Source organism: Amia ocellicauda, chromosome 2, assembly GCF_036373705.1.
Source record: "Amia ocellicauda isolate fAmiCal2 chromosome 2, fAmiCal2.hap1, whole genome shotgun sequence".
Taxonomy (NCBI): Eukaryota; Metazoa; Chordata; class Actinopteri; order Amiiformes; family Amiidae; genus Amia; species Amia ocellicauda.
The window spans coordinates 9,372,188-9,387,006 of NC_089851.1; the positions used below are offsets into that span (position 1 = coordinate 9,372,188).

The 14,819-nt window shown below is 37.6% G+C and overlaps 1 protein-coding gene across 3 annotated transcripts in view; it reads right to left on the reverse strand.

Moving 5' to 3' along the window:
- Positions 1-14,819, reverse strand: part of zeb1b (zinc finger E-box binding homeobox 1b) — an 89,609-nt gene that overhangs the window by 43,640 nt on the left and 31,150 nt on the right. Inside the window, exon 2 of one of the 3 annotated variants that reach the window (XM_066717785.1) lies at positions 12,762-12,788. The exons of the other annotated variants lie outside the window; for them this stretch is intronic. Within the exon in view, the coding sequence (XP_066573882.1) occupies positions 12,762-12,788 (27 nt within the window). The remainder of the gene's footprint in view (positions 1-12,761; positions 12,789-14,819) is intronic. 3 annotated transcript variants of the gene reach the window in all.

Genomic DNA, 14,819 nt, shown 5'->3' on the forward strand with positions numbered 1-14,819 from the left:
TATTCAAGTTTGAAAAGTATTAGAGGACTGAACCTTTAAAGTCTAAAGACATGTTTGCTTTTAATTCCCTTCTTTCCCCTCTTTCCCACTATTGCAACTCTAGTGAGAGTGAGAGAGACTGAGAAAAAAAAAAAAAAATCACCAAGAAACTGCTAATGACTTAAAAGACAAAGCTGGCTTGTCAGCTACAATGCTCATTTGTGCAAGAACTGGCTCGGGGGTAAACTGTGTCACAAGCAGTCAAGTCGGTGTTTCGGGCCCTGCCAAGTTTAGTAAAATGAAGGAAATGCTCTGTGCTCGAAGAGGAGACGGCAGCAGTCATGGGATGCGCAGCTTTTCTGCTGGTGATAAAGGTCATCCATTCAGTTGGAGAGGCCGTCACCAAACATGACAGACTTGAAGGTAGAGAGACAGTGAAAATAGATGGCAGATTGTTGACATAAGTGTAAAGAGAGCAGCAAAAACCTTAATTAACAAGCCTAACTTAATTTTTTAAGTAAGCATTAAAGTAGACTTTTTCCCTTCATGATGCAGAGAAAAACAGCTTTTAATCTTTATCTCAACTTAAAACACATCTATATCATTACTATTTTCCTGATGACAAATGTTTACTTTCTTGTTCTCCAGCGTCTTGTCTGTTGTCTCCCAAAAGCCAAGGGTGAAACAAGGAATGAGTTACACCACCAAATGGTACTGCAGAACTGAAATCAAAAGTATTGTTCTAGTAATTCACACACTGACACTTCTGTCAATAGGGCCACATCAGCAGAAAGTTCTTGACTAAAAAAAGAAATTCTGTGTGAGAGTCAGTGCAAAAACTGTAAATCCCATAATCCTTTCTATACTCTACATCAAAAGCCAGTTTCTGAACATAAAGACTAGGCCTGATGGCAAATAAAAATGGCTTTAATGCAAGACAATCAGTGGTCTTCAGAGTCCCAGGTGGTCTTAAAGACTGCCCTGATTCCAGAATGAGGTAAAGTGTGTACAAATACTCCTTGTACTGCTTAACATTTTAGCATTTTTATCCTAAAGTCCTTGTTTTTTTTTGAAAATTTTGTATTGTGGTATGATAATTATCAGTTTCATCCCTGGATAACCTTCAAAACCTAAATATTCTGGAGTGTTTTTTTGTTTGACTTATTTTTAATTCAATTATTAAAAAAAACAAGAAACTAACAAACTAAAAGTTACTGTATCCAACTGAACAATTTATCTGCTTGGTCCACAGGTAATCGACTAGGCATGTGTTTTCTTTCATGACGGATTTCCGCCATTTGTGTTAATTAGGAATCTGTAATGCTGAGGGGAAAGGGTTAATTACCCACCATTAAGAAACCAGTAGCTTTGATAAAGCATGTGTGCGGTCACCCATATCTGGTCAGGGCATGACACTGCTAGTAAATTACTAGGTAACGGAAGTAATTTAAAAGCTGACTAGTTTGGAAAAATTTCCCTTGTTTAAACCTAAAAAATCTCACACTTTGGCTGTGGGATACCTGGGCACTGTGGAAAGGATAAGCTGTGGAAGATATAAGAGTGGTGCTATTTTTATGAACTCACTATGTTCCAGTATTAGACCAGATGTATTTCTATACGTAAGCTTGGAATCAACGTGCAAAGAAATAATAAAGAAGTAATGGTGTCAATAATATGTCTGCTGGTGTCTCCCTGAAGAGGTAGTGTAATGGATTTTACTTGCGGACAACAGAGGAGGGGGAGGTTGAGTCTAAAAATGAAAATCACAGTTTTCCATCTAGATCAGAAGTCGTGGGTTATTCACTGAAGTGATTTGCCAGCTAAACATCAAGCAGCTGTGCAATGAAGCAACTCAAACCAATGACTGTGATACAATTGCCATTTGTCCTATAGATTTAATATAGCATCAATATGTCTGGAGCTTTTTGATAATGCAAAGATTTCTCCGGTCTACAAATGTTAGTGACTGTAATATAAGACGCAGTACATGCGGGTTTTCAGAGAAATTCTCAGTTCGAAATGGGATTTATGGCTATAACATACAAGGCTGATAAGGTTTTCTTTCATTTGTTTATTCTACAAGATCCTGTTGTAATTTTTGAAAGGGGTACCCATGTTAAAAAGCTGGGTTTGAATTAGTTTGTTTCTAAGGATTTTATAATTACATCTATAGCGTATCATACAACAAATCTGAAGTGTGAAAACAACACTTACCATTCAGGTTAATGCACCTAAAAAATATAATTTTATTATAATTATAATAGTGAAAACACCCTTATTGCACTAATTAAATTTTATCAATGGCTGTTAGCTTTGCTTCATTATTCCCCTATAAACTTCTAATCCTGTCTTAATGACAAGCCAAACAAGACAAGTATATCGAAACATATTATGAGCAAAATGTGATATTCAACCAGTTAAACATATCCCCTATAAAAGAAATGTCAGTCATGAGCATGTGTCTGTGTATGTCTGACTATCTGTGAGCACATGGGGATAAAATTGATGATCACAATCATTCAGCACATCATTTGGCATGTAACTAAATGTAATGTAAAATAAGTTCAGAAAACTAGAAGAAAATCATTTGAAAAGTATGTTGCCAGATGAAATTGTTTATTTTTCACTAGATGTGACCGATGTGTGCTGAAGCAGATACAGGTACATTTGAAACATTTTCTGATTCCTAACCACACAATGATTGGGTCTTAGGACCAAATTTAGTATAGCATTTAGAGACATAGACAAGACTTGGGATTTTTTTGGTATTCCTGGGTGAATCTTAAAAATGTACGGTAGATCAACATGATAAAGACAAAACAAATATGCATAAACAGTCATTTTGAGAAGTGAGTTTTTTCCTGCGTGCAAATCTAATACCAAGTATTCAACATGCTATACTGTGTAAGATTCCTGGTATTGTGTAGATACTCTATAAAAGGGGGCACTTCCTGCAAAAGAAAATACATGCCATGAGGGGAAGCAATATTACATCACCTCGAGATGGGGGTGTCACAAACAATATCCCCTAAGTGGATTTCTAAATGTTTCCACACATTCACAGACATGCATACAAATACACATGAACACACACACAGCGCTCACTCCCACCTACAGTTTAGTCAAACATCCCTGTTCAGGAAACCCCCAAGACTCAGCTGCTGCTGTGAGCCAGGGACTTCCCCCTGCAAGTGAGTCTGCACACAGCCCACTGCCCGACTGCAAGGGTGTGGTGCGCATGGTGCGTCAGTACAGGACATGGAAATGGCATGTCATCCCTTTGTTACAGCCGTAGAGCTCTTGTAATGCCATACTTCTGGACTGAATTCATTCAGAATTATTACCAAAAGCAATCAAAATCTCATCCACTGCCAGGCATCTCTCTCACTGCTCCCGGGACACACATAAAAAGAGGCCTATGAGCTCCTTAATATCCTGAAGTAATTTCATTAGACCATGTGACCTGGGAGAGTAGTCTGTCTGTTTAGGGGTTATAACCTATTTACAGGCAAACAAGAGGCAACAGGAAGAAAGTATACTTCAGGTGAGTCCTGGGGGCAACTTATTGTGTCATTTTGTAAATATGTTGTTTAGGCCCTGTACTAAAACCTATTATTATCCATTCTGGAGCCATGTACTGACATTATCAGAATTCTTACAGCTTGTAACCACTAGTAGTCTGAGTGGCTGATTAAAATCCGATGAGAAACGTTACATATTTCTTTGCTGTAACTGTAAAAAAGGGCACTTACTCGATATTTGACATATCCTCCCATCGTTTATAGACTGAAGTACAGCACACTTATATTTCTTAATGCTATAAGATTAAAACTAAGGCAACATCAAACACAAACAAAACAAGCAGAGCACATGGAAACTGCTTTTAGTGAAAAGCTTGCCTGTGGGATTAAGTAATAAGGTCTAAAAGTAATGCTGATATGACATTTAGGGCCAGAGCAAAGTCAGAGCACAAAAAAAGATCAGGATCTCCAAGTTACTTGAAAGAAATAAACAGAGTAAAGTGTACATTAGTCCAGTGTGCTAGAAGCATTACAGACGTAATCTGTCCTTCCAGCTGCTTCCTGTGCTAGGCCCAGGTGCGGAGATAGTGTCTATCCATTCTCCAGAGACCTCACTGTATTTTCACAGATAATGGCAGGAACTGGGTGACGACTGCTAGGCAAGCCTCTGACACAGGACCTCTGTGTTTCAAAACACTGTGAGGCAACATTGGGGTCTGTTGATGTTAAAAAAAGGGACAGCGTTTTGCGTCCACAAATGAAAACGTTATTATACCAAAAAAGCGAACTCCATGGCGATTAGCACTGCAAGCTGTGTGTTATAGTGATTATATTTCCACAGAGAAGTTAATGTTCCAGTCTTTGAGTTATAGGCACTCCCTCAAATGACTATAATTATAATTTTAAAAGAGGCTTAAGTACTACACTGTTAAGGGATAGCAGCCGACTGCGAACGTTTCACACTCACAGCCACTGCAGCCATCATCAGGGGGATCATTTGAGGGGGAGGATCGTGAGGGGTGTGAACCAGGTGGAATTTCACAAATAGTGTAGTTTGAGCTCTTACAGACAAAATTTAATTAATGTGTTAATTCTGCACCCTTTTGAACTTATATAAAATAACTATACTTTATTTAACAATTTAGTTGATTGAATAACATAAGTTTAAATATTGAAAAATACTTTGAAACAGAGATGACACCGGGCACAGCAAAATCTGAACATGAGCAAAGACCTTTGAATATCATCCTATCAAATGTGACCTTTAATTCTCGATATATCTCTAAGTGAAGATGACAGTCTTAACATCTTCAAGCCAGCAGGGTTTTATCCTGAGGACAGTTTCAGTTTCCAGTTAACAAATCAATTAAAAATGTCTCTGTGAAATTTAAAGAAAGTGTGCACAATTGTGATAATAGTAAAATTGCCTCTATTTCTACTAATATTAACAATAAGAAGAAAAACAATGTATTGCTGTAGCTGAACTAATAGACACATAGAAAATAAACAAACAAACAAACCTACCAACAAATAAATAAATAAATACTGATGCTGTCCTGAGATGCATTTTGCCATGTATTTCTAAGGCTCTCTCTCTCTTTCCTGTATTAACAAAATCTGATTTTGTAGCTAGGCAACACTCTCGCATATGACATTTACCTGCCAGTTAGCGTTAACAGGGTCCTGTAGATACAACGAGACGTTCTGACAATAATATACAGCACAGTTGCGACTACTGTACTTTATCCAGCACAAATAATCAAGCTCAGACATTTCCACAAACGGAACGAAAACTAAACTGCTTAGCAAAGATGTACAATTTATCCAAAGCTAGCTTTTCTGAGACTGATGTAACATGAAGAAGTGTCTGATAAATTTTCAAACCATTACCGAGTTCCAGCTCAGATTACAAGTAAAATATAGGCGATTGGTTGTTCTTAAACCTAGGTCTATTAGAAAGGGAACCCTGGACAGATTACCCAGCTGAATTTGACCTTGCAGTCTGAGGTCAGAGGAGTGGATTTCTGGTTCCAGGAGTCCAATTGTGAAAATTATGAAGCAATACTGAAATATTGCCACAATATAGCTAGTTCCCCACTGTCAGTGCCATGTACAATATAAGTCACAACACAAAATATTTTATTTTCTTGTTTAGTTTTCTTATTTTCAACACTTTTACACTGGTACATGTCTAAATCAATATCTATATTTAAACTTTGCCATGGACAATCTCCTAGGGAATCTGTGAGCACAGTGTCTATCAAAACTCAAACCCTACAATTTCCCATCCCATTTATATGAAAGTTCAGATCTTTTAATCCAGTCTTTCTGGGGAAAAGTACCCAAATGAACTTGATTGATTAGCACCTTCTTATAAATAGCATGGGTGGACAAATCACTTCTATGTGTGGTAGTCCAGTGGGCTACCAAAAGGTAAACTATGATAGCCCGCCACAGATTTTGGTAGCCCATATTTTTCATTTCCATTTAACGCTCCAAAAAATAAATTGTAGACAAATCTAATATCAAGGTGGTAAAAGGTTCAGAACAGAAAAACACAAACACTCCCAAGTACATAAACTATAAATGTATTTTGTTTTGTTGGAAGATTCCACATTTAAATTGTCATATAAACTTTCCAACAACATACCCCTGACTTTAAAAGTGAAAGTAATATGTTATGCCTAGATAGAAAGGCCTGTATATTACTTGGTCTGTCCTACATACATTTTGTAAAATTAAAATACTTGTTTTACAATAGACAGAGGTCCATGCAGGGTTCACCATCAAACTGCATAGGCTTGGCATAGGCATAGTCAGTGTCTGTGTCAAATTTGTTGCGAATGTGAGTGGGGGGGGAGTGGCAAGAACAAGACTGCTCATGTTTTTTTTGTTTTGTTTATTTGTTCTTTTAAATTTCTTTCAATGTTCACTCATTTGTTTTGCCAACCAATTGAATAAGGAATCACTGGGTACAGTCTGGCAGTCCAGTCCCAATTTTTGGTAGTCTGCCCCTGAAATGTTAATTATTTTATGTATTAGTAACAACACTTTATTTTTATTGGAACTACATATAATTGTTATTACAATACATTCAGTTATAAATATCACAAAGGAAAAGGGAAGTTACTAGTCCCTTTCAGAAACCTTGATCTAGTTTGTCTAGTATTAACTGTCCTTTATTATGCTTCTTCCACTCTTCAGAAATGCCTAAAACTGTAAAACAATCAGATTAACTAAAGATCATGAATTCTAATTTAGATAAACAAACAACAAACACAAAACTGACACATGAAATATTACAGATGATGTATATTACAGAAAAGCTGTTCTATTAATACATCGTCTAATGCTTGTCTGTGTCTGTACACCTATATGCATACATTTTAGTATATTCACTTGCAGTTGCATGGCCACACTTTTAAAATTGAAATACAAAATAAAAAGACACAGAGTTTGAAGTTTGAAGTTTGAAGAAAAAGGCTGCTTGATTTTACACCATCAGAAGGTGGAAGCATTACATTCTTTTCACACATAAGATATTGTAAAGTTTGATCAAGCTGCTAAAATGAATGCTTTGTCAATTATTAATGCACAAAGTCATACAGTACTTATCTAGAGTTATTTTGATTTACTTATATTTTTTGTTAGGACATCACTTTAACAAAATACAGCACTCCTAGTTTTATAAGCAAACATTTTTGTTACTAATATCCCTCTCTCTCTCTCTCTCTCTCTCTTAGATAAGCATGAAGTGAAAAATTACATTATTTTCTTAGCTACTGGTTATAGATCCCTATAAATACCTAGCTTTTTCAGAAATAAATTCTATTAGAATTAATTATGCAGTGGCGAATCTATTCTGTTGTGGTTTCTTCATTTAATATATTTAGAACGTCTTAACTTCCTGACAAACACATTCCGTAACTGACATGATTTCAGAAATTATTATTTATGCTCTGTTTTAAAAAGAATATTATTTTTTTATACAGCAAAATGGTGCATTTAGAGGACAACTTCAACTCCAGAGGCCTGTTTTGTATGTCCATCTTATTGAGGTCCTGGTAGAGTTACTAAATTACCAGATGGCTGATCTGGAGACTGCAAAAGTATACCGCTGTCCCGACCTCAGAAAAATACAGACACACAAAACAGACTCCAACATACACTTTCCAGCTGATTAAATTGTTTTGCGCTACTATTCAAAGCAAAATGCCAAACGGAGTGTCAAATGATGGGACACACAGAGCACAGTACCACTGTACCACGCAGGCCACAAGCATTGATATTAATAAATCAAAGCTGCCACATTTGCAGATGGTGTTAATTCAGTTCAGTTTAGATCCTATTTCAAATCCTTAAAATCTCCCAGAACCACCCTAGAGGATCCCTTAGCTACTTTGACTACATGGTGTACAGCAGTCCCATCGGCGCTCAGTAACCTCCCCCCACAGTGGGCAAACGGCACAGCTTTCCTTCCTCAGCCTCTCACCCCTGCCCTCGTTCCCTAATAAGCCGCTTGGCAACTGAGAAGTGTTATTTTCTGACTGGCACACAAATGTGACAGTTTGAAATATTGCCCACAAGTTACCGTGCACGCTTCATTCCGAGAAGAAGGTTAGACAAACAGCAGCAAAGCGCAGCGGGGTTGTGTGGCAGATATTTAGCGTTTTGGAACAAAGAAACACACCTGAGAACATAGGAAGTTTCAGTCTGATGATGGAGACAGATAGTTACACCTCCACACACAGTGAGTTTCCAGCCACCTTTGGGTTATTCCACCTGCAGACTTCACCTTATCACAGATACTACAGATATAAATCATGAAATGAAAGTTCTTGTACATACCTTGTGGTAAATTGTTAACACAAGATACCAGATGTACAGGTATAAAAATGAAAGTATAGTACAGTTCATACAAGAATTAAAAATAATAAATCATATGCATCAACATAGCTTAATTCTGGTATGAGATAAATACTTGCATATATACCAGATACATATTTATATATAATGCCTTTTAAATACAACATGCACAATAATAAAAGCTAATATAAAATAATAATAATAATAATAATAATAATAATAATAATAATAATAATAATAATAATAATAATAGTATAGGCTAGCTCTTCTCAATATGCATTAAAGGTTTTTAAAACTAAACAAAAATAAACTGGTGGAAAATATCAACTATCCTGAGGCAGTAAAACATGCAGCATGTTTATAAACTTTCCAAGTGTCTAAAGGTCTCAAAAGGAATGTCTATAACAGAATATGAAATTCTTGCAGGGTAATCACCTAAAACTAACCATGCAGTCAGCTGAAATGTTGTTTCTCTAACACTGATTACTTTACAGTGAGTGTCAACCCAATTTGTGTGGCCGCCTGCCTGTCACTGAGGAATATAAAGCCCTTCATTCACTGCATTAAGTCAACTTGGAGATCTGCATTATAACCTGCCCAGTGATCCATACTCGAAACTGTGCACGTTCAATCTGGGGAGCAGAGGATTGGTGGCTGTCAAGCAAAACATAGCCACTTACAATATCTGTCGGGCTGCTGCACAGATACAATCTCGGGCAGCAAACACACAACAGAGAGCAACTCCCACTTCCAGATAGGAACATTCAATCTCCAATATGGTGTTTTTCTCATTCCTACTTCACATAGACCGATTGCCTAGCTGCGTTTAATTCCCAGACCAATATGCTGGATCAACAGTTAAATTCAAATTTCAAAAAGGTAGTAACAGTAAAAGAAGAAGAACAACAAAAAAACACTTACCCTAAGCAAAATACAGATAAATCCTTTTTGCTGGAGATAGTGCCATACGTCACAGTAAGTCATCCGTGGCAACATCCTATTATTGTCACATAAAGCACTGTGTCCTGAAAAATGTTACGAGCTTGCATTTTGCTATGCATGTCTATTTTCACGGCTTCCAGTCCACTTTTACAGTGTACGGCAAACACTAAATCTCATTCAGTTTGCATGACAGAAGCTGGGCTTACTGATACTATAATTGTATATCATGACAACATTCTGACAACTGTTAAGTGTCATTTAAAGGAACCCAGGGTGCTGTTCTCAACTTCGAGCACTTGGTAGCACACTGCGCACCAGACACACACTGTGGCTGCGGAGTACTTTCCTCTCTGGCTGTACTATCACTTTATATTTAACGCTCGACAGCTAGAAGCGGTGCAATTTCAGGAAGGCTGGCTGGCACTTATTAGTGTGGCTGACTGTGTGGGACTACACAACGGAATAAGATACTTGATCCTTAAAGACCCGAACAATGCAATGGTGCAAAGAAACATACTTGTTTTTACTATGCTTGAAAAACAAAAATTAAACACCACTTGGTTTAATTAGCACTATCACCATGCTGGGAACAAAGGTACAGTGCACATATTTGCACAGATCCATGGATAGTGTGTTAATCTTGTTAATAGCTTTTCAGACAATGTTTTTCATCAATGATGAAACTAAAATGCTGTGGTAATCTTCTTACGCCTGATGTTGTTTCCTCAATATCAACCAAAACCATGTTGTTTTGATAATCTGCTTCCCTGCAGCCCAGTCGAACAGAAGTACTATATTCTGGAAATAATGTTTACGGTATACTACTATTATTACCACCATCACTACTACTACTAGTAATTTATTTAGCTAATGAAGTGCCTGTAAGATATATCAAAGCACTGTATAGAATCATATTGTAGAAAGACAATATTAACAAGCGCATTCAATCTTAAAGATAAAACACACAAGCAACCAAAGACATTGATAAACCATTTAAAAAGCTATAAAAGCTATATGAAAAATTATACATTTTCAGCAGCTTAACAACAGCAATAGAAGGAGCCTCTCTTAGTGAGATAAGAAGGGTAGGTATACCAAAGATGTGGCACTGAACAGATTTGCCCAGAAATACAAATGACAAAAAAAATGCCAAACAGGAACACCAATTTACCATGAGACTGATGGTGCACTATTTGATTAAATTCACTATTACTCATATAAAATGTATCTGCTTGCCTTTTGACTAGCTCTTACCACAGCAAAAGTGTATTAAGATCAAATCCCTGCTGTATTGTTGAGTAAAAGTTCAAAACCAGGACTAAAATAGTGTTGAAACAGTTCAGTGCTTTGCTGCTCTGCCAAGGAAAAGGAGATTAAGGAAAAAGCTGACCTCTTTTCCTTGTTTTAATAGTCTCTTTAAATTTAACTGGAGGATAATGAGTTCAGGTGTTACACAACCCCTGCCCCCCCCACACTCCTCTGGTTTTCTACACACACATCCCTAAGAAAGTATGACAGAGAAGGAGGGAGGGAGAGAGAGAGATTTGGGGAGGAGGATGTGGGTACTCAGGCAGCCGCATCAGAGAGCAGTAGATCAGGCAGCTTAGACATCGCTTCAGTGACCAAGCTACTTTAGGTCTTAAACTACTCTCACATTAAACAAATGGGAAAGATGAGAGAGGAAAAAAAAAAGAAAAGGAATAGCCCGAACTGCAAAACCACTGATTCAATTTACCCAAGGCGACCAGCTGTCAGGGAGGGCAAGGCCAGACTGGGAGAACAGCTAGCCTTGCACATTTTATTTCTCTTTGTTATATTCCCCAGTGGCCAGCTGACCAAAGAGAAGAATCTGATCCCGTCAATTATCTGTCGCCGACAGCGGGGGTCTCTCTCTCCATTTGACCCTCTTTGTCCTGTTCCAAACGCAGACACCCTGACATACGGCTGCTGCGCTGCGGCAGCGTGGCACCACCATTTTGGGAGGTTCCATGCAAAGCCTCGCTCTCTCTGAGGGGAAGCAGTCCTGCCACTTGTGTCTGAAGCATATGGCCTCCAATTCTCAAACAAGACAATTTCTTACTTTAAGGACCCTGATGCATATTTTATGCTGGCAATTGCTACTCCACACCTATAAATTATGCAAGAATACTCAAGGCATTTTTTTTTCTGTTAATGGAAAGACATCAACAACTGGCACAGGTAAAACTCATGCTTTTTTAATATGCATTGATAAACCATAACATCCAACACCAAACATGGCTCTCTTCTCAAATAAGGAGGAAGTTGCGACAAAGAAAAGGAAAACAATACTAGGCCAGTTCCACTTTCTGTACTTAACACATTTGCACAAATTTTAAAAGCTATAATTTTGCAAATTGTGCATTTGTAATGCTGAAATAATATTACTTATACTTGTATATCCCAGCCTTGCAAAAATGGAAATGAAAAAAAAAGAAATAAAATATTGATTGTAAATTTGAATTTCATGTGCTTTGAGTACTTAGAAATCAGGGCCGTATACAAGACATTGCTTCCAATGAGGGGAATACAGTGACTGAAGGGTCAATAGTGTAGAAGCACTATATTTAAAGCAGGGCTATGGCCTGTGGTTTGACCGCTAAAATGAGTCAAAGTCTTGTCTGTTAATAAGAAGAAGCCAGTGGGAGGAACGACAGATGCCCACTTAAGCCTGTAACTCAATCATACTTTAGTGTAGGTTCATGTGCTCTCCTGGATTTTTTCATTAGACTTCCGATGGGGCTGGTGTGCAATAATGAAACATCACAAATATATGACCGTCTCTTTAGCACATATTTAACAGGGTTTCCCCATTCTGTTTAATTCACCTGCTGTCTGTGAAGTTTTCATTAAATGTCCAATGATGTCAATTTGCAATAAAACTGGACTGATAAAACGAGTGACTGGACAAGGGCAGTTATTACAGAAGGCGGTACTACAACCCAGACAGAGATCAGAAATTCGAGGCAAGAGAACCCTGTCATCTTCTCCAGAGGAATTCAAGCACAAACACAAGAGAGGCCCTCTAAACTGTAATAAACTGCATTTGTTGACATTGGGCTTACTTTACACAGTGCCATCAGCATTGCTTTAATGTACATAGAGAACCAAATGGCTTGTTCCACCCCACACAAAAGCAAAGTTAAATAACTAACAAAGTAAACAGGTTAACACTTTAATTTACGGGTATATTTCCCCATTTGAAACTCACATTGAACATCTTAGGGATATAGTCAGCTGTGTAAACAGCTGCATATCAAGACTCATTTGGATACACACAAATGGAATGCCTATTGACAAAAATGGCAAAATAACTGCTACACTAGACATCATAATGGTATCCACCTGCCTTTGATCACTGCTATAATTACAAATTAATGGATTTAATTTGCTTCTATGTGCCCAAGCCAGGTGAGCTTGACAAAAAGGTTTTACCTGCTGAATTTCTTCCATGTAGTCCAGCTGTACATGGAAAAAAGGAAAACAATAATCAATTAATTATTCTGCAACCAACTTTCAAATGAGATTAAAGTGGAAAACAGCAAGAACACAATCACTCTGCTCCAACGAAAGGCTGTGACTTGTAATAAGAGCTCTAAGTCCTATTGCTTCCTCCTGTGGGCTACATACAAATGCAGACTTCTTCTGAAACACAATCACGATTGTTTAGGTATTTTTTCCACATGTTGATCCATTCTTCATGTGGGTCAAGGCCAGGGTGGAGTTTAACAGTTCCCACTTTTCTTTTCCCTTTGCATCATGCATTAAAAGTAGATGACACAGACCGATTGTTTTATAATTCTGCACCACTCAGTAAGCCAGCAGCCACCCAGCATGCAGTCTGTCTTCTGTAAAGTTTCTGTACTGCACAGTGCACAACAAAGACCTGAATTGCTTTTACATTGCCCCTGGTGTTCTTGCTGTGCATCTTGCCTACTAGGTGAAATAAGGAATTGTTAATAACATATATTATCAGTTGAAAATTATAGTTGAAATTATAGCAATGCATTCCCTGAATTTAAAAATAATTAGAAGCATTATACCCCTGGCACACACATACACACAGACTAATGTGTATAGAAACACCCTCCTACTTGTCTCCTGAGAGTTTGCCTAAATGCTTGAGGTAAAACACAGGGACCAGCTAATGCTAAACCATCTTACTGTGCAGTCAGAACTTGGTATCTTCCCCACTAAACAGAGGTTAAAGGAAAACTATTTCTTAAAGACTTCCTTGTACAATACATTAGTCTCTACTCTTCTACTTCCTGAAAATGTTACTCGGTGTCAAATTCAAATAACATTGGTGGCCTGCCTAACCCTAACCCTCTGTCTCACAGCAATCATAAAGTGCATCATGAAATTCAGACTTTAATATTTCCTAAAGATAACACAAACAGGTGCACAACTCTCGGGTTAAGATTTTTGTAGTAGAGCTCTCAACTATTTATTATCCATTTCCAATTGATTTACCATTAAAAAAACAGGGTGCAAGAGAAACAACATTCTTTAAGTTAACACTGAAACGCACTGCTGGAGGTGGTTTAGAGTGAAGATGAAATCGTTCAGTGCTGCTCTGCCTAGGGCTCACACCTCACTGCTGTGCCTCTGTCCCTGCCAGTTCCTGTGCTCTCAGCTTCATCAGAGAGGAGTTTGTTTAGTCCAAATGTTTACATTCCACAGAAGTAAATTTATCTCTAGGGACAAAACCCCCTTCTCCATTTTCATACCTGCCTGCTATCCTGTGAGCCAAACAGGCTGAACTCGGCTACTGTACTATGAGGGACTTCATTAAGCTTTGTTATAGAACACAAAAACTAAATAAACAGATAAGAGAAACACTGCAGACATTACAGGAATGGATCCAATTCATGCAAAGTATTTGTCATAGTGATGAGCTCTTTCACGTTTATTTTTACTTTTTTTCTCCACTTGTTTCAAATAGATTCATGCACCACACATAGGGCTGGGCAATATGACTTAAAAATAATATCTTGATATTTTTAGAAATTTGGACGATATACAATATATATCTTGATATTTCTTGTTTTTATCCAATCAAGCCACAGAATAAGACCAAAGACATTCAAACTACAAGTATTTCGTTAATCCTTCAATAAGCAAAACTAACAAATACTACATGCAGGCTGTCAGGGTAAATATATGCAGAATGCAACACATTACAGGGCAAGTGTTGTGTGATTACTATTACGTGTGTTATGTTGTTATGGGATATACACACACACACACACACACACACAAGGGATTTTATATAGAACAATGATCCGGTCAAGGAAGGACAGCAGCTCCCGTCTAAAAACGGTCCATATTCACCGATGTCTCAGAAATGATTAATTAGAGAAAAAGTGAACATCATAATGCTTGCGCGTTTCGACTTCTCTTCCTCAGAGCACATGTACACACACACACACATATACACACACACATGTACACACACACACACGTACACACACACATACACACACACACACG